General features: G+C 51.2%; 1 protein-coding gene across 1 annotated transcript in view; it reads right to left on the bottom strand.

Annotated features, from left to right (window-relative positions):
• The window catches only part of RAB10 (RAB10, member RAS oncogene family), a 47,133-nt gene that overhangs the window by 6,245 nt on the left and 15,533 nt on the right, over positions 1-25,355 (bottom strand). Inside the window, exons 2-3 of the mRNA XM_008505989.2 lie at positions 11,709-11,769; positions 3,599-3,737 (exon numbers count right to left, since the gene is read on the bottom strand). Coding sequence (XP_008504211.1) covers positions 3,599-3,737; positions 11,709-11,769 — 200 coding nt within the window. The remainder of the gene's footprint in view (positions 1-3,598; positions 3,738-11,708; positions 11,770-25,355) is intronic.

Raw genomic sequence — 25,355 nt, 5'->3', positions numbered from 1 at the left:
GCTCGTGGGTCAGCTCAGGGCTTCAGCTCTGTCTGCCAAGAGCTTCACCCAGAAGTTGAGGACTCCTGGAAAAACTGAAGTGAGGACCATGCTCAGGATGAGAAGAAAAGCAGGAGCAGAGAGCAGGGAATCACCTTTGTAAGGCCAGAGTGAGTGCCAACACTTCCCCAGGGAATGCTGAGGGAAAAGAAAAGCACCTGAGCTGTGCAGATCCTGAAGGACTGGCAGTGTCCTCCAAAGGGAGGGAGGGATGTGCCAGAGACCCACCAGACCAGCAGAACAGTTCTGCAGCAGCAGAAAGCATCACTTCAGTGTTTCAGTGAAGTCCTCTGCTCCCTGCCACGAGAAGCTTCCTTGGAAAGTCTCATCTGAGTTTAGTCTCACTCCAACAGCCTTAATACTACTTTACTTAATACTACTACTAGAAGTTGAGAGGCAGCAGAGCCATGTCCTCAGTAAGAACCCACTGCACATTCCTCAGGAGAATCCCCCCAGGTTCTTCCTGCAGGTCACAAGGAGCCAGGAGGCAGCAGAGGTACCTGGAAATGGTCACTTCTGGTGCCTCCCCAGAGCATCAGCCACCCCCAAAGCACAGACTGGGAACTCCAGCAGCTCAGCTGATTCCTAGGAGCCCAGAAACGCCTCTGCAGACCCTGAGACCTTGCACTGAGGAAGCATTTAGCCAGGGTGAAGGGGAAACACCTCGAGGCTTCCTGGCTGTTCCCTGAGCACCCTGCAGCAGAGCTCCCTGCAGACAACAGCACTTCCCAACTTCCTCATGGAAAATCCCCCTCCTGGGGAGGATATCCTTGGCAATACCAACCCCCTGCACAACGAAAGCACTTTGTTACTTCACCCCAATGCCATCTGTGCTGACACTGTACATGAGTGGGCAACACCTGCCCCACATTTCAGCAAGAAGCCTCAATGCTGGGTCTGGAAGCTCAGAGGAAAACTTCACCCATGGCTGCTGCCAACACACTCCACCCCTGAGCTGCTTCTGTAATTAAAAAGCTTCCTAAAGGTGCCAAACTTCCCTTGTGAAACTGCAGTAACCACACAGCCTTCCCAACACCCCTGGAAGCAGCTGCAGAGATGTGGCATGGATCTAAAACCATGAGGTGGGCAGAAGTGCTCATCTCTGAGACACCCTGGCAGGAGGGACCTCAGCACCCAACCTCACAGACACAGCTGAACCGTTCAACCAAAGCAGCTACAGGGTCTCAAGGCTTTGGTTTCAGTGTACCTTCAACTCACTGCTGAGACCCAGAATGGCTGAGGCTGGGAGGGAGCTCAGAGCTCATCCCCTCCAACCCCCCTGCCATGCCCAGGGACACCTCTCATCCAGCCCAGGCTGCTCCAAGCCTCATCCAACCTGGCCCTGAACAGGGAGGGGGCAGCCACAGCTTCTCTGGGCAATCTGTTCCAGAGTCTCAGCACCCTCCTGCTGAAGAACTTCTTCCTCAGCTCCAGCCTGAACCTCTTCTCCTGCACTTTCCATCCATTTCCCCTTCTCCTGTCACTGGACACTCAGGAAAAGTCCCTCTGCAGCCTTCTTGGAGGTTCCCTTCAGGGATTGGGGGGCAGCTCTAAGGTCCCCCTGAGGCTTCTCTTCTCCAGGCTGAACAATCCCAGCTCCTCAGCCTCTCCTCATGGCAGAGCTGCTCCATCCAGCCCCTGGATCATCTCTGTGGCCTCCTCTGGACTCATCCCAACAGCTCTGTGTCCTTCCTGTGCTGGGAACACCAGAGCTGGACACAGCACTGCTGAGCCTCTTCCTGTGCTGCCTTCTTTCTGTACCCACCCAGCTGTGCACCTGCCCACAAAACCAGGAGACTTTCCCACTCCCCACACAGGGAAACCCAAGGCTCACTGCCACGTTTTTGCTCTCTAAGAACCTTCCAGCAGCCTCAGTGCTTCAGCTGGCAGTGCCTGGCAGCACCCATCTCCTGATGCTCAGCTTCATGGGGCCATTTTCCTGCTTTCCAGGAAAACTACAAAGCTGTAAAACCCAAACATGGATTTTGTTTGGGGAACAGCACAACAAGAGCCAGCACTGACAGCTGTGCTGCTCTCAGAACTCCCAGAGAATCAACTCCTGGGGATGCAGGGACTAAATGTTTCCACATCAGTTTCTTCTGCTTCACTTGACCTTGCTGTTACAGCCTCCATCTCTGGACTCCTCTAAGGGCATCAGCTGGGTGGGATGGAGCAGTTTACTGGCACCCAACAACAGGAGTTTGTTTCACTAGCACCCAACAATCTCTAACAGCACCAACTTGCAAATGTTTCATTATGTCAATTCTGAGGAGGTGGAGCTGACTATGTTTAATTACCTTCAAGGATTTAGAGAGCCATCCACCCATCCTTATAAAGCAGGTGAGTGATGGACCCACAGCTTCTGGCTTCACAGTGCCCCCCTGCACACCCCCTCCTGGTGCCAGCTCCTCCTGGAACTGCAGCTCCCAGCTACTACCAGATGTATTCCTGACCTCTGAGGATTCTCCAGCACAGAAAACGTTTCCTCACATGTGAATCTGACACTTCAGGTCACTGCAGTGTTGCAAACCCTCAGGCCATTGCTGGAGAGGTGAGGAAGGGAACACAGGACACCTGCTGGCCTAGGAACAGCACCAACCCCTGTGCTAACTTATCTTGGAACCAGCCTGGGTTGAGGGAAAAGTGACCTTAATGTCATCCAGTGCCCCCCCTGCCATGGTCAGGGACCCCTCCCCCAGCCCAGGGTGCTCCAAGCCCCATCCAACCTGGGCTGAGACACTGCCAGGGATGGGGCAGCCACAGCTTCCTTGGGCAACCTGGGCAACCAGGGGCTCAGCACCCTCACCCCAAGCAATTCCTCCCTCACATCTCATCCCCAGCTCCCCTCTCCCAGCTCCAAACCCTTCCCCCTTCTCCTAGCCCACTCCAGCCCAGCCAGGACATCACCTTATTCCAGGCCACCACTAACCCATGTCCCACACCTGAGAATCACAGAATGCTCATGGCTGGAAAGGACCTTGGAGATCACCAAGTCCAACCAAACCATTTCTCCCTCCCTCCCTCCCTGCCCAAGATCTCCTCTCCATCTCTCCTCTCCCAGCTCCAAACCCTTCCCCCTCGCAGGCTCCCATCCCTCCAGGCCCTTGTCCCAAGTCCCTCCCCAGCTTTCCTGGAGCCCCTTCAGGCACTGGAAGGTGCTCTAAGGTCTCCCCGGTGCAGCCTTCTCTTCTCCAGCCTCAACACCCCCAACTCTCTCAGCCTGGCTCCAGAGCAGAGCTGCTCCAGCCCTCCCAGCAGCTCCAGGGCCTCCTCTGCACTGGCTCCAACAGCTCCGGGTCCTTCTGCTGATGGGGACCCCAGAGATGGACACAGCTCTCCCCAGAGCAGAGCAGAGGGGACAGTCCCCTCCCTGGCCCTGCTGCCCACACTCTGGGGGTGCAGCCCAGCCCAGGGGTGATTTCTGGGCTCCTGCTGAGCTTCTCCTCACCCAGCACCCCCAGGGCCTTCTCCAGGCTCGAAGCAGAAGCTGCAATCCAGAAGCTGAGTACTGTGAAACTCACAACATGCTCAGTTTCAGGCTCTTACTGACATTACTCACCTCATCTATGTTTCTGAGCCACTTGCTGATGTTTTCAAAGCTCTTGGCATTGGTGATGTCATACACTAGCATGATGCCCATGGCACCTCTGTAATAGGAGGTGGTGATGGTGTGAAATCGTTCCTGCCCTGCTGTGTCCCTGTGGGAAGAGACCAGAGGACATGTCAGAGGGAAGCTCCAGAGGAGCCAGCAGGATGTGAATCCTTCACAAGGCTTCCAAGGAGCAGGACACACTCCAGTGAGCACCAGCAGCAGCCTCAGGGAAGGTCCAGTCCTCCCCAGATGTAGCTTGCAGAACAAAGAGGCCCAGCTCTGGTAAGGCAGAGGTACAGCAGGTTTCAAGCTTCTCTTTTGGATTTTACTTTAAAGGGGATTGTTTCACTTTTTAAACACATTTTGGAGTCAGCCAGGAGAGAGACAAGAGACACTGCACTGCTTAGCTGGGCTTACACAACTAAGGTGGCAGAAGATGCTCAACACCAAAGCAGGGGGGTGTTTTCTCAGCACTGCCAAGTCATGGTTGGAATTCGTTCATTTGAAGCTTTGGATCCTTATTCACAACTTCAAACTTGTGTCCAAAAGCAGAACTTCTTCTGCCAAGCCTCATGGCTCAGCCACGTGTCTCAGAGACTTCTGAACCTGGATGCCAACCACCAGTGGACAGGATGGAAAAGGGAGCAAGAAGTGTTCTACAGCACTGTGAGAGGTCTGTGAGCATCTGAGCAGCCCCAGAAATGTCACTGTCCCTGACCCCTTCCTGTTACCCAACAATTCCTCCCAAATGAACATAAGAATACAAGCCACATTAAAACTCCACCTACAGTTTTAAGTTAAAATACCACAACTACTGCTCAGACATGGCCCAGGCCCAGCAGATCCAGTTTCTGTAAAGTTCCCAAAACGTTGTAGTTTGTTTGGCAGTGATGCTGCCAAGGACAGGAGAGACTGGAACTGAGCCACCTCTCCAGCCAGCTCCACCATGAAACCCCAGAAAATTAAGACAATCACTCAACATCTTCTCAAGACTTAAAGCCAAGAACTTCTCCTTCAGATCAGTTCTACAAAGCTCTAACTTCATCTTAAAAAAAGTGTCTTCCTGAAACTTCAGATCAAAGTGTATGAAAAGCAGTTCTAGGAGGTGTAACCTGAAATTATGGATTTCTATAATAAGATGCTGAAACTTGCTCATGCAAGATTAATGATGGCCTGGATATTCCCATCTCACTTTGATGGAATGCAGGAGATTTGGTTCAACAAACTCACACCCCATTAAACTGAGCATCAGGATTTAACTGCATGTTCCATGGTGTCCTTCAGAGGACATCACTCCAGGAGGTGACAAGTTTACAGCCCATTTTCAGGGACATTATTCACACAAGGTAGAATCAAAGGTGTCTCCAAACTCCACTGGTCACCACTGAGAGGACACATTCCCTGAGCACCTTCAGAAAGCCATGGTGTTCCCCCTGGCCCCCAGAGCAGGAAAGGTGCCAGCTGCACCAGCTGGTAAATAGGGAGGAAATTAAACACCCCAAAGTCTGAAGATGCCATGGAGGAAATGCTCCCAAGAGGCAGGGGAAATGCTCTACCAAGTTTCTTCTCCAAGACTCTTGGTTGGCTCTTTTCACACAGTTCTGAGGCTGCCTGCTCCCCATCTTTTACCTCCTCCTAGGAGGTGACAGACAGCAGGAAGAGGGCAAAGAGCAGAGGAGGAGGCAAAGGGACAGGTCCTAAACCTCAGCACCACTTGGTTCAGAGATGGCCTCACAGGCCATGCTGCCAGGAGCCCCAAGAGCCAACCCAGCCCATTCCCTGGCTCTGCAGAACCTTGAGGGATGCCCACATGATTCCTGAAAGATCCCCAGTGCTCTGCCACTTCCTGCCTGAATCCCTCTCTCATTTCTTTTCTGTCCCACTTGGAATTTTCTCCTCATGGCACAGCTGGGCTGTCCTCAGTGCAGGTCCATCCCTCTCTCACTTGGCCCAGGTAAGAGGAGGTATTTCCCTTCTTTCTACATGAAACTCTGCTTACTCAAACACCCTGACTGATGCTGAACAGGAGCCAGCAGTGTGCCCAGGTGGCCAAGAAGGCCAATGGCATCCTGGGCTGGCTCAGGAACAGCGTGGCCAGCAGGTCCAGGGAAGGGATTCTGCCCCTGTGCTCAGCTCTGGGGAGGCCACAGCTTGAGTCCTGTGTCCAGTTCTGGGCCCCTCAGCTCAGGAAGGAGATTGAGGTGCTGGAGCAGGTCCAGAGAAGAGCAAGGAGGCTGTGAAGGGATCCAGCAGAATTGCTGTGAGGAAGGGCTGAGGGAGCTGGGGGTGTTGAGGCTGGAGAAGAGGAGGCTCAGGGGAGACCTCATCACTCTCTCCAACTCCCTGAAAGGAGGTTGGAGCCAGGGGGGGTTGGGCTCTTTTCCCAGGCAACTCTCAGCAAGACAAGAGGGCAGGGTCTCAAGTTGTGCCAGGGGAGGTTTAGGTTGGAGATGAGAAAGAATTTCTTTCTGGAGAGGGTGATCAGGCATTGGAATGGGCTGCCCAGGGAAGTAGTGGATTCTCCGTGTCTGGAGATCTTTCCAAAGAGCCTGGATGTGGCACTGAGTGCCATGGGCTGGGAACCACGGGGGGAGTAGATCAAGGGTTGGACTTGGTGATCTCTGAGGTCCCTTCCAACCCAGCCCATTCTAGGATTCTATGACCCCTCTTGAACCTCCTTTGGATTTTCTCAAGCCCCCTCAGGTTCTTTGGACCTCACTCACTGGCCCAAGGTCTGACACAGGCAGCCCCACCTATTGACTGCCCCCCGTTTGCCCCTGTCTAGGTGAAAGCCAGGTCAGTCCTCCAGCTCCAGTCCCACACAGGACATTCCCTACAGGACCTGGGCATGCCTCTTGGCTCACCCCACTCCCTTTCCTCCTGATGGAGCAGATTTGCTGACACGTGAGTAATTGATTACACATTCTGACCTTGATAACTCTGTGCTTGTCTCTACAGAGACTTCTTTTTCCCCAGTGACATTTCTCCAACTGCTCAAAGGCAATCTGAATACTAACCCAGTCCAATTTATCCTTTGCAGCCTCCTCTTTTTCCTCCAAGACAATAACCACACTCTCTATTCCTTTATCCCACCTGCTAAAGGAAACACTGCCTCCCACAGAACTCCAGGACAGGTTCCTACAAAACACCTCATCCCATCTCTTACTCACACAGAGTTTATTTTCTCTTGCCATGAGTTTTGTACCCACTTGACCACATCTTCACCTAAGTCACCTCCCCCAGACTTGCTTGTATCAAGCAGGACAGCACCAGAAAAGCCTGAGCAGCAGCAGCAGGACAGGGGCAGCTGTGATTTCTCCCTTCCTGACAGGGCCAGTGGCTGTTTCTGTGAGAACTGAGCTGATTTTACACAATTTGGCACCAGCAGCACTGAGCTGTTTACTCACTGCTTGTCGTGTCCTCTGCACCCACAACTGGCTTAGTTAAGTCCTCTGCTGCTCTTCTGGCAGCTGAAGCTAATGGAGAAACAAAAGCTGGGGAGGGAAAAAGCAAAGAACCTGGAGTGTCTGTCTGTCTTTTTTTTTGAAATAAGCACTATATCTGCCCTTTCCCCTTCTTAATGGAGTCTCCATTCATTATTCAGAGATAACTCTTAATGGATGTGAGATTAGAGACCCAGCTGAAGCCATGAGAGGAAATGAGTTATGGTTTTCAAACTGCCTATGACTGATGATGAATCCACCCTGAGCAAATGGCAGGGGCTGCCCGTTCTTTTGTTCCAGCCTCTAGGATGCAAAGAATATGTTCCAAAGCTGCAATAAATCCTCAGTGCAGGCCAGAAACAGCCCTGGCAGCTAGCTAGCTCTCCAAGCTACAATCACTGCAGACAAGGGCTCTGAAGAAGACAGCCAAGGAAAATGAGGCCCTCCTGCACAGAAGGGAAGGGAGAGGTTGGTTTAGCTGCAAAATGAGTCACAGAATCCTAGAAGGGTTTGAGTTGGAAGGGGCCAACTCAAAATCAATTGGATCATCTAGACAAAGTCATCCTCTGGGAGCAGGGAAAGGAGCAGCACGAGGAAAACAAAGAATCTGCTTCAATTATTCTCATGCCAGCATTAAAGCATGCATAAGCTATATCATATTAGAGGTTTAACCAGCAGAGAAAAGAATTTCTAGGACAGTTTTCCAGCTGACCTAGCAGAGACCAAAGCAACCTGAATATGTACCATGACTTGTTTATGAAAGATTTACACAGGAGCAACAAGAGGAGATTGTATCTGACAATCTGTGAAGATCCTTCAGGTCTGCACAGTTCAAAATAAAGGTTTTCAAATCAAATAATCAGATCCTAAGAATTTTATTCCTGTCCTACTGCTTTTTATAGCATTTTTAAAACTCCAGTGCAGAATATTGCACTGAAGAAATAGTGCTGCTGATGTCAGGAGGCAGAGTCTGGAAGCTTTGGCAAGTGGGTCAGAAACTTTCCTTCACAAAGGCACATCTCTCAAACACCTCCTGGCAGCAAACTTCAGCTTTTCAGATAAAATACCTGTCCAGGAAAAAAAAAAAAAAAAAAAGTATCTAATTGTTCTACAGAAAATCAGCCTGACATGCTAAGAGAGTCTCAAGTTGTGCTCCTGGTGAATGGTCTCAATGCTTTCACAGCAAGAGTTAACTTCTGGAAATTCACAGGGTAACTGGGAAAATTAATGAGTCTGAGTGTTCCCAGCCAGTGGAGCTCTCTGCAGCTTTGCCTTGGTGAAGGTAGAGCTTGGGTGTGAGAGGGAAGTGCCTCAGGTGTGACTGTTTCAGCTGGCTCTGCTGCTGAGCTAACCTGCCTGAGCTGGGCAGGAGGGGCAGCCCTGGGGATTGGGTCTGCAACGAGCTCATTGCTAAATAGAAATCAAATGAAATCAAAATTAAAAAAGGACACTCCTCCAGCCACAGGATGTAAGGTGTGGGTGATGGAGGATCCCACAGCTCAGTGGGAGCAGGTCACCAACACACTGACCTCTAACAGGAACACTGACTTCTGCTGCTTGCTCAGTGGGAAAACCAGAAATCCACTTTTCACCTATGGAAATAACAACTGCTCCACAGGCACTGCATCCACTTCTGCATCCCAGAGGGGTTTGGGTGGCAAGGGACCTTTACATTTCACCTGGTCCAACCCCCTGCCATGAGCAGGGACATCTTCAGCCAGGTCAGGTTGCTCAGAGCCCTTTCCAACCTGCTACCAAATAATAGGATAATCAAATCAATCAAACTGAGTTATCAATCACTTAATCACTCCCTGGGATGCAGGAACCTGATGCTGGGGCTGCCAGGTCTGCTCAGCCATGGCTCCTGCCTGTGGCTCATTGAACACAGCTCCTCCACAAACACTCAGCAACCCTAGGGAATGAAAGCTTCATCCTCAGGAAATGGCTCACACAGAGCCAGCTCCTTCAGGTACACAGTGCTGCCAACCATGGCTCACTCTGCACACAGCTGAGTGACACTGTTTTGAAGGAGAAAAGAAAAAGAGGTTTCAATCTGTGCAAGCATCAGTAATAATTATGATGGTGGTCACAGCACCAGTGAGACCAAACTGCCTGTGCTCCTAAGAGTAACAGGGAGCTGGGAAGCAAGAAAACAGCACCATGGAGTGCTGGACTCTGACATAGTGTCTTTCCTAAGAGTGTCCATCCACAGGACACAGGGAAATGGATTGAAAGTGCAGGAGAAGAGGTTCAGGCTGGATCTGAGGAAGAAGTTCTTCAGCAGGAGGGTGCTGAGACTCTGGAACAGATTGCCCAGAGAAGCTGTGGCTGCCCCCTCCCTGGAGGTGTTCAGGGCCAGGTTGGATGAGGCTTGGAGCAGCCTGGGCTGGATGAGAGGTGTCCCTGGGCATGGCATGGGGGTTGGAGGGCATGAGCTCTGAGCTCCCTCCCAGCCTCAGCCATCCTCTGGTGGCACTTTGGAGCTGTCTCTGGACTCACTGCTGGACTGGGCCCCTGTCACTGCACTGGGTGTCCTGGCTCTTCAGAGACCAGGCAATAAAGCAGGGCTGACTGATGGGCAACCCCACAGATGAGACAAGGGGGAGAAGCTACCAATAAAATAGTGGTCACTCTTGAGTTCTGAGCAGGGTTGTGCTCCAGGAACAGAGGCACAGCTGCAAGGTGACACTGGCTGGAAGCACCCATGGTCTCATCTGTCCTTAACTGAAGGGTTTTTATCACCCCATGTGTGGAGCTGTGTCCCAGTGCAAGTGGTACCACCTACCTCTGAGGACACACTCAGTGCATCAGCTCCTGCATGCCCACTGCTTCCAGCAGCATCACCCAGACTCTGGAGGGAAGAGCAGCTACAGGACCTGCCTCAGGTGTGGAAGGGAAAGATCCCCTGAACACGGCAGCCCTGGCTCACCAAAGCTGCAGGAGGAGGAGAGTCACACAACTCCTACAAACCCATGGTGGTTTTAAGTCCAGGAAGCAGTGGTTAAATATAGATGCAGAGCACCAGGAGCCACTGGTGTCCCAGCCACCAAACCACTGGCTGGGCAAAGCTCCTCGTGCAGGAAAGCAGGAAACAAAGCCTAGGGCTTTTGGGTTGGGTTGGGTTTTTTTTGGCATCAGAAGTGAGTGCCATGGGAACTTCATTTTCTGCTTTCCAGGTTTCATTTCAAAGGTGAAATCTGAAACCGGTGGGAACCAGAAGCACATTCAGGCCACAACCTCCCGACTTTGCAACACTTAAAAGCTGCCATTTCCCAAAGCTCAGCTCACCCCAATCCCTCTTCACTTCCCTCAGGCACTAAAACCCACAGTACCCACAGCCTTTCTCTGTACACACTAAATATGCTTCACTTTTCCAGAGCTTCCCTTTTCCATTTTATGAGGAGCTTTCCCATGTTTAACCCCACACTTCAGCCATCCCAACATTTTGCTCTCTCTGTCCCACAGTCATCCACAGCTCCTGCCCTGCTGGGGTGCAAAACACAGCACAAAAAAGAGTCTTAGAAAACCTCAGTCTGCTGAACTCCTCCAGCAGGAGGATCAATGAAGCTGCATTACCCTGACTGCCTCTCCAGCATCCCAACCACTGCCCTGACACAGGGCTGTGCTTCCTGGCTCCCTGCTGAACCATTCCAGATTTCACCCTGCTGAGCTACTTCACCATCCCAGTGCTTCCTCTCCAACCAGCCAGGCAGCTTGCACACCAAAACTCAGCTGCCACAACCAGAAAAGGCAAGGGGCAAGCTGGCCAAGGAGGTGCTCAGAGGAAGGGGGGAGGAGAAGCAACCCAGAGACAGGGTGCAGATGCTCAGAGGGTGGGAACAGGAAGGATTCAGGATAGAGCTGGAAGGAAGGATAATCACTCAGCTGGCCCTAGGGCACTGGAGGAAGATCAGTGCCTCCTTCTGACTGGAACCCACCCATCTGCATCTACAAACACCAACTTTGTCAGGCCAGAAAAGGGTTTTATTAGTGTGTGTTTGGGGTAAATGGACAAATACAAGTCCTGAAGTTGTGAACTCTCAGTAGAGCTGGAGAATGCACCAGCAACTCCTGTAAAGCAAAAGAGAGGCTGGGAGAAGACATTAACCTCCTGACCTGACCTGGTAGAGGGCTATGAAAAAAGAAAAATCTCGAGCTAGACATGCACAGCAGAGCAAAAAGGAAAGGGTTTAAGCTCTGCCTTGCTAGACTTCACAACAGCAAAGCAGTCAGGCTTTCAGCCAGCTGAGGCAGCCCACAGCTGAGTACAAAACCCCATGAAATAAGTGCAGAGGTGGACACAAAGCAAGGCTACCAGTCACTTCACAGTCACAGACTCAAGGCAGCTCCTCATTTCAAAATTCCAGGTTTTTAAACACTTCCCACTAAGCCCCAGGCTGTCAGGATCCTGCCCTCCCCACTGGAGATGTGCCAAGAGCCTGTCCAAGGGAGCAGGCAGGACTGCAGGGATCTCCCCCCAGTTTAAGGAATGTGTAGGGGAATACACAGGGAGCTTTACCAGCACTGCAACTACAGAACACAGCCACAAAATGAGATACCTGACTGCCAGCTCAGAAAGTGAAAATCTGCCCCTGGACAAAGGGATTTGGGAGCTTCTTGGGTCTCTTACTCACCATATCTGTAGCTTGATCTTCTTTCCTTGTAATTCAACAGTTTTAATCTTGAAGTCTATCCCTAAAATCAACAAAAACATAAATAATTACTATTTATTCACAATGAAAAAAAACCAAACAAATCCACATCAACTCACAGCTGCTCCCAGAGAGAAGAGGGGGTTTTTATTTCTTTTCCTGAACTGTCAGGTAAACCAAGGATGTCCAAGTAAGGTGGAAAGCAAGAGGAGCCTGGTGACCACCACAAAAAGTGCCTCAAAGGACCAACAGTTGCTCAGCAGACACCTCCAGGTACCACAAGCTGGTAAAAACTTTTATGTTTCTTGCCTACTTTTAATAAATATAATCAAGGTTTTTTTTGCAATATTTCTGGAAGATTTCAAAAAAGAAGAAATCTGGGGGGTTGGGTAGGAATTTAAGCATTTTAAACAAACCAGCAAGTTTTTCTGCTCTTCTTTAGAAAGATTTGTTCCCCCAAATAATTACACCAAACCACAATATTTGACAGATGCTGAAAAATCCCGTGTGATATTATGAATTGCTATTTCTTTACTCTTACTCCTAATCCTGGTGCCATCACCATTTCAGACACCCATCCCAAGAAATGCCTCAAGATTCTCCTTTCCATTCATCTTGTTCAAGTAATCTACCTGTAAAACTAACACTGAAATTCACAATTTAATGCTGAACACAACCCAAAGGGGTCAGAGCCCTCACCAAGAACACATGACAAGACTCCAGTCTGTTAAAAACAGTCATCCTGCTTTCTAAAGCAAGCAGCAGAAACCCCAGATCATCTCCTGAGCTGAACACAACCCCGTGGGGTTCCCAGACAGCCAACCCCAAGCTCCAGCAGCAGCAGAAGGGATTAAACAACTTGAAGCTTTCAAGCAGCAAGAGAAAGGCAACTGACCAGCAGAGGTTGGTAGCCACCCACCAGCTCCCTCTGCCCAGGTCCATCCCTGCTCCAGCCCCAGGAGGTGCCATGGGTGCAACCACGACCCTCACAGCTCAGAGAGCATCCTGAGAGCATGAGGAAGGTTGGGTCAGGCAGTTCCTGTGTTAATTTGGGGCAAAGCTGCAATGGGATGGCAAGGAAGTTGGGATCTGCAGGGACTGGGGAGAACCCCAGACTGGTTTGGGTGGGAAGGGACCTGAAAGCCCCCTCAGTGCCCCCCCTGCCATGGTCTGGGACCCCTCCCCAGCCCAGGGTGCTCCAAGCCCCATCCAACCTGGGCTGAGACACTGCCAGGGATGGGGCAGCCACAGCTTCCTTGGGCAACCTGTTCCAATCACCCTCAAATTCAAGAATTTCTTCCTCATCTCCAACCTCACTATCCCCTCTTCCAGTTTTAACCCATTTCCCTTCTCCTCTCCCCCACCCCCATGTCCAAGTCCCTCCCCAGCTTTCCTGTAGGCAGGATGAGGGAGATCTGTCCTGAGAAGGCTCAGGGAGGAAGAAACTATCACCCTGAAGACCTTAGCTGAGACCAACAGTCCAGATTTTCATTATTACTTCTGGTACAATAAATCATCCTGTTTGGAGCCCACTGCTTCCAAAAGCAAGAGGCACTGCACAGACACAGGTGAAATCCTGAATGTTCTGAAGGCAGGATAAGAAGAAGAGATGGGTGTCAGCAGTGCAAAGTGCAGCACTTGGTGCCCCTTCCCTCAGAACTCCTTCAGTGTCCCAGCAGCTCTTTTCATGGCAAAGGACAGATCCAAGGCTCAGAAGACAATTTCTGTAACTCTGATCCAACAGCAAGACACCCCTAGAATAGGCAAATAAAGTCTCATTGGTTCCTGGTGAGAAACTCCCATCCGAGGCTTAGACTTAGACAGGCTGGAGAGTTGGGCAGAGAGAAACATGATGAAATTCAACAAGGGGAAGTGTAGAGTTTTGCATTTGGGGAAGAACAACACGATGTCCCAGTATAGGTTGGGGGCTGACCTGCTGGGGAGCAGTGTAGGTGAAAGAGACCTGGGGGTCCTGGTAGACAAGAGGATGACCATGAGCCAGCAATGTGCCCTTGTGGCCAAGAAGGCCAATGGCATCCTGGGGTGCATTAGAAAGGGGGTGGTTAGTAGGTCAAGAGAGGTTCTCCTCCCCCTCTATTCTGCATTGGTGAGGCCGCACCTGGAGTATTGTGTCCAGTTCTGGGCCCCTCAGTTCAAGAAGGACAGGGAAGTGCTTGAAAGAGTCCAGCGCAGAGCTACTAAGATGATGAAGGGAGTGGAACATCTCCCTTATGAGGAAAGGCTGAGGGAGCTGGGTCTCTTTAGTTTGGAGAAAAGGAGACTGAGGGGTGACCTCATCAATGTTTTCAAATATGTAAGGGGTGAGTGTCAGGGAGATGGAGTTAGGCTCTTCTCAGTGGTGACCAGTGATAGGACAAGGGGTAATGGGTGTAAATTGGAGCACAGGAGGTTCAAGTTGAATATCCAGAAAAATGTTTTTCCTGTAAGGGTGACAGAGCCCTGGAACAGGCTGCCCAGGGAGGTTGTGGAGTCTCCTTCACTGGAGACATTCAAAACCCCCCTGGACACGTTCCTATGCGAAGTGCTCTAGGTGGCCCTGCTCTGGCAGGGGGGGTTGGACTAGATGATCTTTCGAGGTCCCTTCCAACCCCTAGGATTCTATGATTCTATGATTCTATGAGGCAGGGCAAGAGGAACAGAACTGTGCCCTGGGTACAGTCCCTGCTCTGCCCTGCTGGGCTCAGGATGAGGCTCAGGATGAGGCCCTCACCACAGCCCCCCCACAGCACCAGAGGCTTCAGGACCACGGCTTCTTCCAACCTTCCCTTCCCAAAGCTGCCCACAAGAACTGTGAGCAGAGGCAGTGGAGCAGGAACACAACAAAGCCACCTCCTCCAAAGGCCCTGGCAGCAAGGAGAGGCTGAGAGCCCCGAATTTCAATGGAAATCAGAGAAACAGAGCTCAGAGTTCTCCAGGCTTTCCAAAAACCTGCTTATATTTAGACTTTTTCAAAGGCAGCAGCTGCAATCACAAAAGCTTCCCTCCTGTCTCTGCAAGGTCATTTTATACCAAGTGAGCTGAAACAGAATGACTGCACACTCATTTCAGCAGCCTGCAGGGCCCACTCCTTTGCTGCACCCACCACTTCATTTGGACACGGAAATATTAAATTAGTAAAATTTCTGCAATTAAAAATGGATACCAGAGCCTCTCTGGGAAAGGCCACACAGATTTAGATGGTGGAGGGGAGGAGAATCCCCCTCCCCACAGCCCTCAGGAACAGGGACAGCACTTGCCATGCATGCAGCCAAAAGGGACAGGGGGGAACAGCCCTGAAACGAGCACCAAACCCTGAAGTGAGCACCAAACCCTGAAGTGAGCACCAAACCCTGAAGTGAGCACCAAACCCTGAAGTGAGCACCAAACCCTGAAGTGAGCACCAAACCCTGAAGTGAGCACCAAACCCTGAAATGAGCACCAAACCCTGAAGTGAGCACCAAACCCTGAAGTGAGCACCAAACCCTGAAGTGAGCACCAAACCCTGAAACAAACACCAAACCCTGAAGTGAACACCAAACCCTGAAGTGAGCACCAAACCCTGAAGTGAGCACCAAACCCTGAAGTGAGCACCAAACCCTGAAACGAGCACCAAACCCTGAAGTGAGCACCAAACCCTGAAGTGAGCACCAAACCCTGAAGAGAACACCAAACCCTGAAGTGAACACCAAACCCTGAAGTGAGCACCAAACCCTGAAGTGAGCACCAAACCCTGAAGTGAGCACCAAACCCTGAAACGAGCACCAAACCCTGAAGTGAACACCAAACCCTGAAGTGAGCACCAAACCCTGAAGTAAACACCAAAGGGGAGCCAGGGGGTAAAGGGGAAAACCTCCTGAGAAGGCTCAGGGGAGACCTTCTGACCATGTCCAGTACTTGGGGGGCTGCAAAGCAGATGCAGATTCCCTGTTCCAAGGAGCCCCATGGACAGGACGAGGGGCAATGGGCACAAGGTGCTCCTGGGGAGATTCCAGTTGGACACAAAGGGAACATTTTCCCCCCTGGGGACAGTCAGACACTGGAATGGTCTCCCAGGGGAAGGGGTGGATTCCCCCAGCCTGGAAAGTTTGAAGTCTCAGCTGGATGGGTGCTGGGACATCTCAGATCACCAATAACATTGGAAGGGTTGGAGCAGGAGATCCCTGAGGTCCCTTCCCACCTGGCAGTCCATGATTCTAGGAAATCACCCCATTTCTAAGGATTGAAAGCAGTACAGTGACTCAAGACCAAGGTTCTCCAGTAATTCCAGGACATCAGCTTGGGACCTTCAGCCCTCCAGTCCAGGCCCATGCTCCATCTCTCTCCAACTCACCAAGCAGCACTTCACTTCTCAGCTGCAGTTAAAGTGATCAGTGAGCAGAGCTTGGCTCACCCAGGTGTGCTCTGAAACAGAAACCTGCTGAGTGATGATGAGCCAAACTCACTGCACCATCCCCTCACTCTGCAGCACTCATCCAAGTGTCTGCCATGCTGCAGTGCTCCCCACCACCACTGGCAAGAGTTTGCCAGATGATCTCAAACAGAAGTCATTTGTGAAGAGACACCCAGTTTTCAGGTTTTGCCCTGATAAAGCAGCATGTTTGCCACTTTCTGGGTGTTAGAATAGAGTAAGTTAGTAACCCAGCCAAGGAAATTAACTCTTCCCTGCACTGCAAGGGATTTAGCTAATGGTGCTATCTGGGGATAAAACAAACCCCTAATCCCATGTTATACTCAGCTTCCATCCCCATTACAATACTAGTTCAGCCTTCAAAACAGAAAGATTATTATAAACAGCAATGACTCTTTGCCTCTAAATACTTCTGAAGTAGTGTTAAGACTGGAAAAATAAGAGTCCTGCAGGCCTGGAGAGCCCCCCAGCCCCAGCTCCAGCCCCAGCTCCAGCTCCAGCCCCAGCCCCAGCTCCAGCCCCAGCTCCAGACCCAGCCCCAGCTCCAGCTCCAGCCCCAGCTCCAGACCCAGCCCCAGTCCCATCCCCATCCCCAGCTCCAACCCCATCCCCATCCCCAGCTCCAGCTCCAGCCCCAGCTCCAGCCCCAGCTCCAGCTCCAGACCCAGCCCCAGCTCCAGACCCAGCTCCAGCTCCAGCTCCAGACCCAGCCCCAGTCCCATCCCCAGCTCCAACCCCATCCCCATCCCCAGCTCCATCCCCAGCTCCAGCTCCAGACCCAGCCCCAGTCCCATCCCCATCCCCAGCTCCAACCCCATCCCCATCCCCAGCTCCAGCCCCAGCTCCAGCCCCAGCCCCAGCCCCAGCCCCAGCTCCAGCTCCAGCCCCAGCTCCAGCTCCAGCCCCAGCCCCAGCCCCAGCCCCAACCCCAGCTCCAGCCCCTTCCAGAGGGAGCTGCTGCCCCTGTGCTGCAGGAACACAAAGGCTTCAGGGAGAGGAGCCCACAGGTAGAGGGGTTCCAGGAACAAGAGGCTGAGGGAGGAGTTTCAGAGGGTCAGGGCTCTGGAGCTGACTGAGCTGCACAACAGACATCTTGCTGGCATGGGAGGGGAATGACAGCACTAATGAATTAAAGATGAGCATGAAATTGCTCCCTCATTAAGCATTGATATTAATCAGCTTCACCGGGGCAAACTGGAACTCACAGAAAACCTGAAGTGTATTTGCCAGCCTGCCAAACACTTCATGGAGGTTCAGACTTGCAAATAAAGCTGGGGAATGTTTGGGAGCTCATGGAGTGCAGTGATGGGGTATCCAGCCCAAGTTTCTGCCTCACTTCTGGGGCTCCTTCCAACTTCCAAGTCTTGTACCAACTCCCAAGTTGCTGCTTAAAGCAACATAAGCACGGCTGTGACCAAAAACTGACCTCCTGGCCTTAAATAATCAGCAGCTACCTATGGATTCTTTAGGTTTCTGGTCTTTAAGGCTTAGGAAGTGCCCTGGGTTGGTCTCCTGGTACCTGCAAACAAGATTTACCCTCCCACAAACACTGAGAGTGCCTTCTGCCCAGGCACTGACACACTGACCCAGCAGGAGCTGCAGAAGCTGGGAGGACAGACTGGTGCCTCAGGCCATCAAAGTGCAACCCTTCTGTCTCTCCCTCAGCAGAGGGCACAGTCAGTGAGTCCTGAGAGAGCTTTCTGCCTTTATTTCCCTAAGTTTGAACAACTGAGCATCTTGGGGAACACACAACCGTTTGCTCCACAGTTCTGAGTTTCCTCTGCACTCCAAGGACTCTCATGAAGAGCAGGACTGGTGCCAGCAGAACAGCCTGGTTTAAATCCAGAGCACCCAAGCAGTTACCTTTAACACCTCTGAGCTTTGTGAAGATCACTCTCCTGTTGCTAAATCCCAAACCAACTGCTCCCTGAAAAGCGCAAACCAGAATGCCACCAGCACAAGAGAGAGGGAGAGGGAGGAAAAAGCTATTTTCCAGTCCATTTCAGAGCCACAAATGATGAGCAAGCCCTTTTCAGGCAGCACGGATTCTGTTTGCATTCTTTCCAAACAAAGGCAGCATTGAGCTGGGCGAGGATGCTGGGTGGTAGGAAGTGGAATGTAGGGCAGGAGAGGGGCAGGGAGCCTGACAGCCCCCCCAAAGCCCACAGCAAGAACCACAGCTTTGTCTCACTTCTGTTAGCAGAGTGCTCTCTGCAACCCCCCCGGGCAGCACCACGGATCTGCAGCTCAGGAGGGAAAAGCAAATGTGCAGCATGTCCCTAACTGTGTCCAGCTCTGGTGTCCCCAGCACAGGAAGGACACAGAGCTGTTGGGATGAGTCCAGAGGAGGCCACAGAGATGATCCAGGGGCTGGATGGAGCAGCTCTGCCATGAGGAGAGGCTGAGGAGCTGGGATTGTTCAGCCTGGAGAAGAGAAGCCTCAGGGGGACCTTAGAGCTGCCCCCCAATCCCTGAAGGGAACCTCCAGGAAGGCTGCAGAGGGACTTTTCCTGAGTGTCCAGTGACAGGAGAAGGGGAATGGATTGAAAGTGCAGGAGAAGAGGTTCAGGCTGGATCTGAGGAAGAAGTTCTTCAGCAGGAGGGTGCTGAGACTCTGGAACAGATTGCCCAGAGAAGCTGTGGCTGCCCCCTCCCTGGAGGTGTTCAGGGCCAGGTTGGATGAGGCTTGGAGCAGCCTGGGCTGGATGAGAGGTGTCAGATGAGGGACTGGAGATGATCTCTAAAGGTCTCTTCCAACCTCAGCCATTCTGTGATTCTATAAATTCACACTCAACTCCTGTGCCTTCAACCTGCCCACCCTGATGCTCTGGCAACAAGAAGGGGTTTTCCAGGCAGTGTAAGTTACTCCAGCTGCCAGCACCCCAGTTACCTGAGCAGAACTCAGACCTCAGCCATCCTGAGGATGGACCCTTCCTGCCTGCATCCCTCCCAGTGCTCAGGAATCCTGAAGCAGGCAAAGCTCCTGAGCAGCCTCAGCTCCAGCACCTCCTCCAAGGGCTGAATGATGGACCTCAACATCCCCTCCTCATCCACTGCACACAACTGCAGCAAGGTGGAGCTCTTGGAAGTGCTTTAGAGCCAGAAAAAGGCTAAAAACCTTTTCACTGAGCAGCTTCCTAGAGACTCCAGCATAGGGAAGACAGAAAGAGATCTGCTCCATTCCTTTGAATTAACAACTCTCCCACTGCCCAGGTCAGAAGGGACACAGCCTCATGACACGAACACATCAGAGAGCAGGGAAATCCTCCATCCTCCAGGTATGCTTACAGGGCCCAAGAAACAGCTCTGAAATGTTCTTATTTAAAAAGCAAAAACGCAACAAAACAAACTCCTCACCTGCCAGAAGATGCACCAATAATTAAGCTTTTAAACCCACAAAATGACCTTTGGTGCAGAGACCTTTGCAGAGCTTTGTCTGGTTGTTGGGTTTATGTCTACAACCACCTGATTAGGAGATTCCCTCCATTCTCAAGACAGATTTATGTTATTTTAAGACTTTAAACTGCACACCTCAATGCAGAAGACAACACTGACACAAACTCTGAAGCCAGGTTCTGCTTTATCAAGTTTATTAATGGTCTGGAGAGACCATATTAATTATCAAGCCTGGAGAGTGACAGTAATAACGAGGTGATTGCCCTAACCCCTCCTTGTAACAACCTTTCCAAACACACCAAGTCTGGAATTACAAACTTTCCAGAACCTACATAAGCCTTGCAAACAAGTTTTAATACTTCAGAGTGTTAATGTTCTCACAGGCACTGACATTTGTTCCCAACAAAGATAAATATCCTGCAAGCAAGCTGCAGATGTAAATGCACTTTCTCCTTCTGCAAAGGCCCCAACAGGGCTGTCAGGCAAGAAGAGCAGAGCTCTGCTTTTAGACTGCCTCTTCTCCAGCTCAGTTACTACTTGGGCCTCTCAAAGTCCTTGTTCCACAAGGTATGAGCATGCTACACTCCACGTTTTAAGTACAAATACCATTTTTTCAGAGGCTTTCTGTTTGTGAGATTTCTAAACCTCCTCTCCCTTCTTCACACCTCCAGTGCAGACCAAACCCAGCCCTGGGTTTTCCACTGGCACACCCAACACTGGGCTCCAGGACTTTGCTGAGACAATGTCTGAGTGAAGGGGGGTTGAATCCAGCACAAAATTCAGACAGAAGAGTTGATTTCAGAGGAGCTCCAGCCCAGGGGATTGTTTAGCACACTCAGGCACCACCTGATCCCAGCTCTACTGAGACCTCTGCAAGGACACAGGGATTACATGAACACACAGGAACCTGGCTGGAAGAACCTCAACTCCATACCTGATTTAGAAAACCAAACCAAACCAACCAAACAAACAAAAAAACCCAAATAAACAGACAAAACAAAACACAGACAACCAACCAATTAAAAAAATTGCTTCTTAGCAAAATTTAAAATGAATTTTGTTTTGACAGTGCTGTGATTTCTTAGAATACTTAAATGTCCAGCTTAGGTGATGCAGGAACCATCTCAACCCCCACAGCTCAGCAGAAGGCCAGGAGTGCAGCTCTCACCATCAGTGCTGCTGGGGAGGCAGCTGCAGGGCCCTCTCCAGAGCTCCCTGGGGATGTCTCCTCTGCCCTGGCCCTCAGAGATAAGGAAGGAACAGAAATCCATCACAAAGCACCACTTGTACGACTCAACTTTGGGATATTCAGGAATATTTTGCAAGTCTGCAAAGTGCTTACCATTCAGACTGTTCCAGAAGAGAAACTTGAGCTATTCACAGACTCATCCTTTGGCAAAAGCTGAAGTTTTATCAGAGAGAACAAAATTCAGCTGACGTGGTAAGGAACAGGAGGAAGCTTGAGGCTAGCAGGGACAAGCCTCTACAGTCATGGCAGTGCTTGCTGAAATCTGCCACCTATCAGCTACAGGGGAGAGAAAACCCTAATAACTGGTGTGCAAAAGGAGCTGAACTCCCATTATCCTCCCCTGGTGCTGTAGCTTAGATCTCACATGGTCTTCTCTAACAGGTGAATCTCTGAGGCCTCCTCTTTCTCCAGATCAAATTGTAATAAAACAAAAGGAGGCACCAGGCAAACCTCCAACTCTTGCTCACTGAAGGAAACCTGAATGAGATTGTCAGAGACTGAGAGAGGGAGGAAACCTGAAAACCTGGATGACTTGGCTTCTTCTCAGCAGGACAGAGGAACTGTAGATGCAGGTAAGGAACTGATGCTTTAAGTCCTCACTGCTTGTCCTGGTGGGTGGGTGGGAGGGAGGGATGCCCCCCAGGTGCTCTGTCTGGCCCTGCTCACCCAGCCAGGTGCTTGGGAGAGTGGGCAGAGGAAAGGCAGCACCAGAGCAACAACCACTGAGCCACTGGATCATATGAGGAAGCTGTCAGTAACTTAAGAATCAGTCATTTGGGTTGGAAGGGACCTCTAAAGGTCACCCAGTCCAACCCCCAGCCTGGCAAGGTGCACACAGTGCCCTCAGTTCAAGCTTAGCAGGTTTTATGAATTCTGCTGATTTTGTAAGGGGATGTGCAAGCAGCCACATGGCAGCTCCACTACACTTGGGTTTACAGCCCCAAACCCACCCTCCTCCTTCCAGCTTCCAAACATATCTAAGCCCCTGAGTAACAAGGTAGTAACCCAGTAAATAACACAGCTGATCTTCCTCTTTCAGGAGAAAGCTGACTTCACACCTGTGTTTATCTGCTTGGTTTCTTTCAGCTCATTTTCAGACACCACAGCCACACACCCAGCCCCCCATACAGGTGTACACCCAGCTGGGGCAATGAACTCTGGGGAAAAACATCAAACCCAGAACTAACACAACCTTCAGTAAAACAAACAGCTGCCCTCTTCCTTTGGGAAGGGGAAAGGCAAAATCACTGAATGCAGCTTCTGCAAACAAATCACAGCAGTACCCAGAGCTCCCCACTGACCTCCTCTGCAGCTCTCCCAGGGAGGGGATTTTATCATCTTCATTTCACTAAAACCAGCTCAGACAACAGCTTGAGGCTGACACCCAGAGCAAGCTATGCTCCCCACCAACTCTCTTGCCTTGTCTCCTTTTCCTTGACCTCACAGTAAAACCCACAAGAGCACCAACTCCAGCAGGTGGCTCCAAGAGCTGAAGGCACGTTACCCACTGCAAGAACACACTGCTGAAAGATAAAGCAAAAATGAGGCATCTGAACCCAAGAAAATGAATAATAAATTTAATAATTAATAGATTAACAGAACTTTTTTTTTTTCTAAAAGCTAACAAGGTATTTCTGAACCAAGCTGTTCTGCCCAGTGGAAGGGAGCAAGTGGCAGAAGAGACACAAAAGGAGAAAGTTGCCTGAGGTAGCAACCCTCAGTCAGCACCTGAGTTATGGTTCTGCCCTCAAGGGAACTCCAGTTCACAACCAAAACTCTGTATCTAAACACTGCAAGGAGCTTCTAAGTTGCTTCCCCAAAACGAAAGCTAAGCAGTGTAACCAAACCCAGCCAGATGGAGAAGAGAGGCAGCAAGCAGGTTGTCTCCCCAGCTCAACACAAGGCCCAGGCCATCTGATTGCTGCTCTCAGCCTAAAATAATGCCCTAAAATAATGCCCTAAAAGCTGCTGCAAACCCAAGTCAGTTGTAAATAGTGCAGGGTACTTATTGCACCCAGATGGCAAACAACACTGAGGTGGTTACCTTAGACCATGCTGCAGAGTCTAACTGATGTTAACTCCAGGCTACCAGCACCCTGGTCACACCTACATAACAGGCTTACACACACACACACACAGATCACAGAATCACAGAATGGGCTGGGTTGGAAGGGACCTCAGAGATCACCAAGTCCAACCCTTGATCCACTCCCCCCGTGGTTCCCAGCCCATGGCACTCAGTGCCACATCCAGGCTCTTTGGAAAGATCTCCAGACACGGAGAATCCACTACTTCCCTGGGCAGCCCATTCCAATGCCTGATCACCCTCTCCAGAAAGAAATTCTTTCTCATCTCCAACCTAAACCTCCCCTGGCACAACTTGAGACCCTGCCCTCTTGTCTTGCTGAGAGTTGCCTGGGAAAAGAGCCCAACCCCCCCCTGGCTCCAACCTCCTTTCAGGGAGTTGGAGAGAGTGATGAGGTCTCCCCTGAGCCTCCTCTTCTCCAGCCTCAACACCCCCAGCTCCCTCAGCCCTTCCTCACAGCAATTCTGCTGGATCCCTTCACAGCCTCCTTGCTCTTCTCTGGACCTGCTCCAGCACCTCAATCTCCTTCCTGAGCTGAGGGGCCCAGAACTGGACACAGGACTCAAGCTGTGGCCTCCCCAGGGCTGAGCACAGGGGCAGAATCCCTTCCCTGGACCTGCTGGCCACGCTGTTCCTGAGCCAGCCCAGGATGCCATTGGCCTTCTTGGCCACCTAGGCACACTGCTGGCTCATGGTCACCTTCCTGGCAATCCAGAAATTTTGTTTTGTTTAAAACAAAATACATAAATCCTTACAAACTTACATAAGAAAGTTTCCTTGCAGGCTGCAAGCTGCAATGAGTCAGGAGTCCAAGTGCAGGCCAGGGAGCAGCCCCATAACTTGTTGAGGCAGAGCAGCCCAGAAGCAAAGAGCTGGGGAGCAAAGAGCTCCAGCCCAGGAGCTGAGGGGGGGCAGGACCCCCCTGGGCAGCCCCAGCAGCACCCCCAGGACTGACCCAGAGGGCTGTCAGGACTCACAGAGCCAGTGACACTGATACAGCCTCTTGGCTGTCACTGCTCTCCTCTCCTAAACCTTTCATTCCATCATTTGGGACATCTGGTGACCGGGAGTGCAAGGAAGCCCTGGAGATGGGAGCAGATGATGGAGACCTGCAGTAATAAAGAGGAATTCCATGGATCCATGGCTCTGCAGCAAGGCTTTCCCAGTCAGTGTGCTACCCAGGGCTGCACCAGCAACCTGCTCGTCCTGCTCTGCAAGATTTCAAGTCCTGACAGTTCAGCACTGAGGGAGCACCAGAAGCTGCATCTCAGTAAAGCACAAGTCACTCCCTGAAACCAGAGGCCACCTCCTGCCAACACCTGCAGTCTGAGAAAGGTTCCCCAACACCTGGGTCTGATCAGCATCCCTGTGGAGCTCCTGGTTGTGAGGATGGGAGGACAACAGCAGCACCTGATTCCATTACCTTCATTCCACCAGCCACAAATGATGGGACTTTATTCTCTCCCCACTCCTCTCTCCCCCACATCCCATCCCTGGTGTCAATCCTCCCACCCTCAGACACTGTTTATCACCTGGAGGCCTTCTCCTTTCCTGAAGGGCCTTCCCCAGGTGCTCAGTCAGTCACCCATCCAAAAAATATCCCATCCCACTTCTTTTAGTACCCTCACCAGCTATCACCTGGGCAAACAGTCACTCCTTCAGCTCAAGGTCCCCAGCAACAACTGCTGTGCATAGTGACACCCACAGTAAGAAGCAGAGAAACTACAAGGTGTATCCCAGGAGTGCTGGGGTTCCACAGCACCTGGAGTCTCCTGAAAAGTGGTATTTTTGTGGAGCAGATATCAAGAAATAGTAATTATGACTCCACCTCCCTCTCCGTAAAGGTAAGCTTAAGATTTGTAACCCCTGATATCTGCTAGTGTCCTGGGATCTTAGTAAACCACCCCATTACTTTTATCATATTGTTGGGAGTGCAGCAGATCTGCAAAACCCAATCACCTTCCTTCTGGCTTTTAACAGGAGATGAAGTTACAGATTCTTTTAAAAAGTGGTGTTCCCCTTCCCTGGACTGATGGAGTCCCAGCAGCCTCCACACCATCCCCAGGGCTCTTCCATCCTGACAAACTGCAAGATCTGGGATTTTATGGAATCTTTCTAAAACTGGCTTTGCAAGCTGCTACCCCATCAGTCCAGGTGAATTCCAGAGGTGGTGATGCTCAGGAAGAACAGGGGAGGTGAGGAGCAGCCCTGCTGCCAGACTGTCTCCCCCAGCTCATCTGTCCCTAAGGGAGCAGCTGACAGTGCTGGGACACAGCAGCTCCCAGGGCTGACCTACATTCCTCCCTTCCAGACCTTCATTTGCTGGCCTTCCAAATGCCCCCACAGCCCAGGAACCAGGCAGCCTCAGCAGGACAGGGAGGTTTGATTCATGGAAACCACCAGGGGGCTGGGGGCGACAAAACCCAGCCCTCCAAACACCTGGTTTAATAATCCCCCCCCAGTCCAACAATGGGAAGCCACTGGTATCCA

This window comes from Calypte anna, unplaced genomic scaffold (genome assembly GCF_003957555.1).
Source record: "Calypte anna isolate BGI_N300 unplaced genomic scaffold, bCalAnn1_v1.p scaffold_86_arrow_ctg1, whole genome shotgun sequence".
In the NCBI taxonomy this organism is placed as follows: Eukaryota; Metazoa; Chordata; class Aves; order Apodiformes; family Trochilidae; genus Calypte; species Calypte anna.
This window is presented reverse-complemented; position numbering and strand designations above follow the sequence as displayed.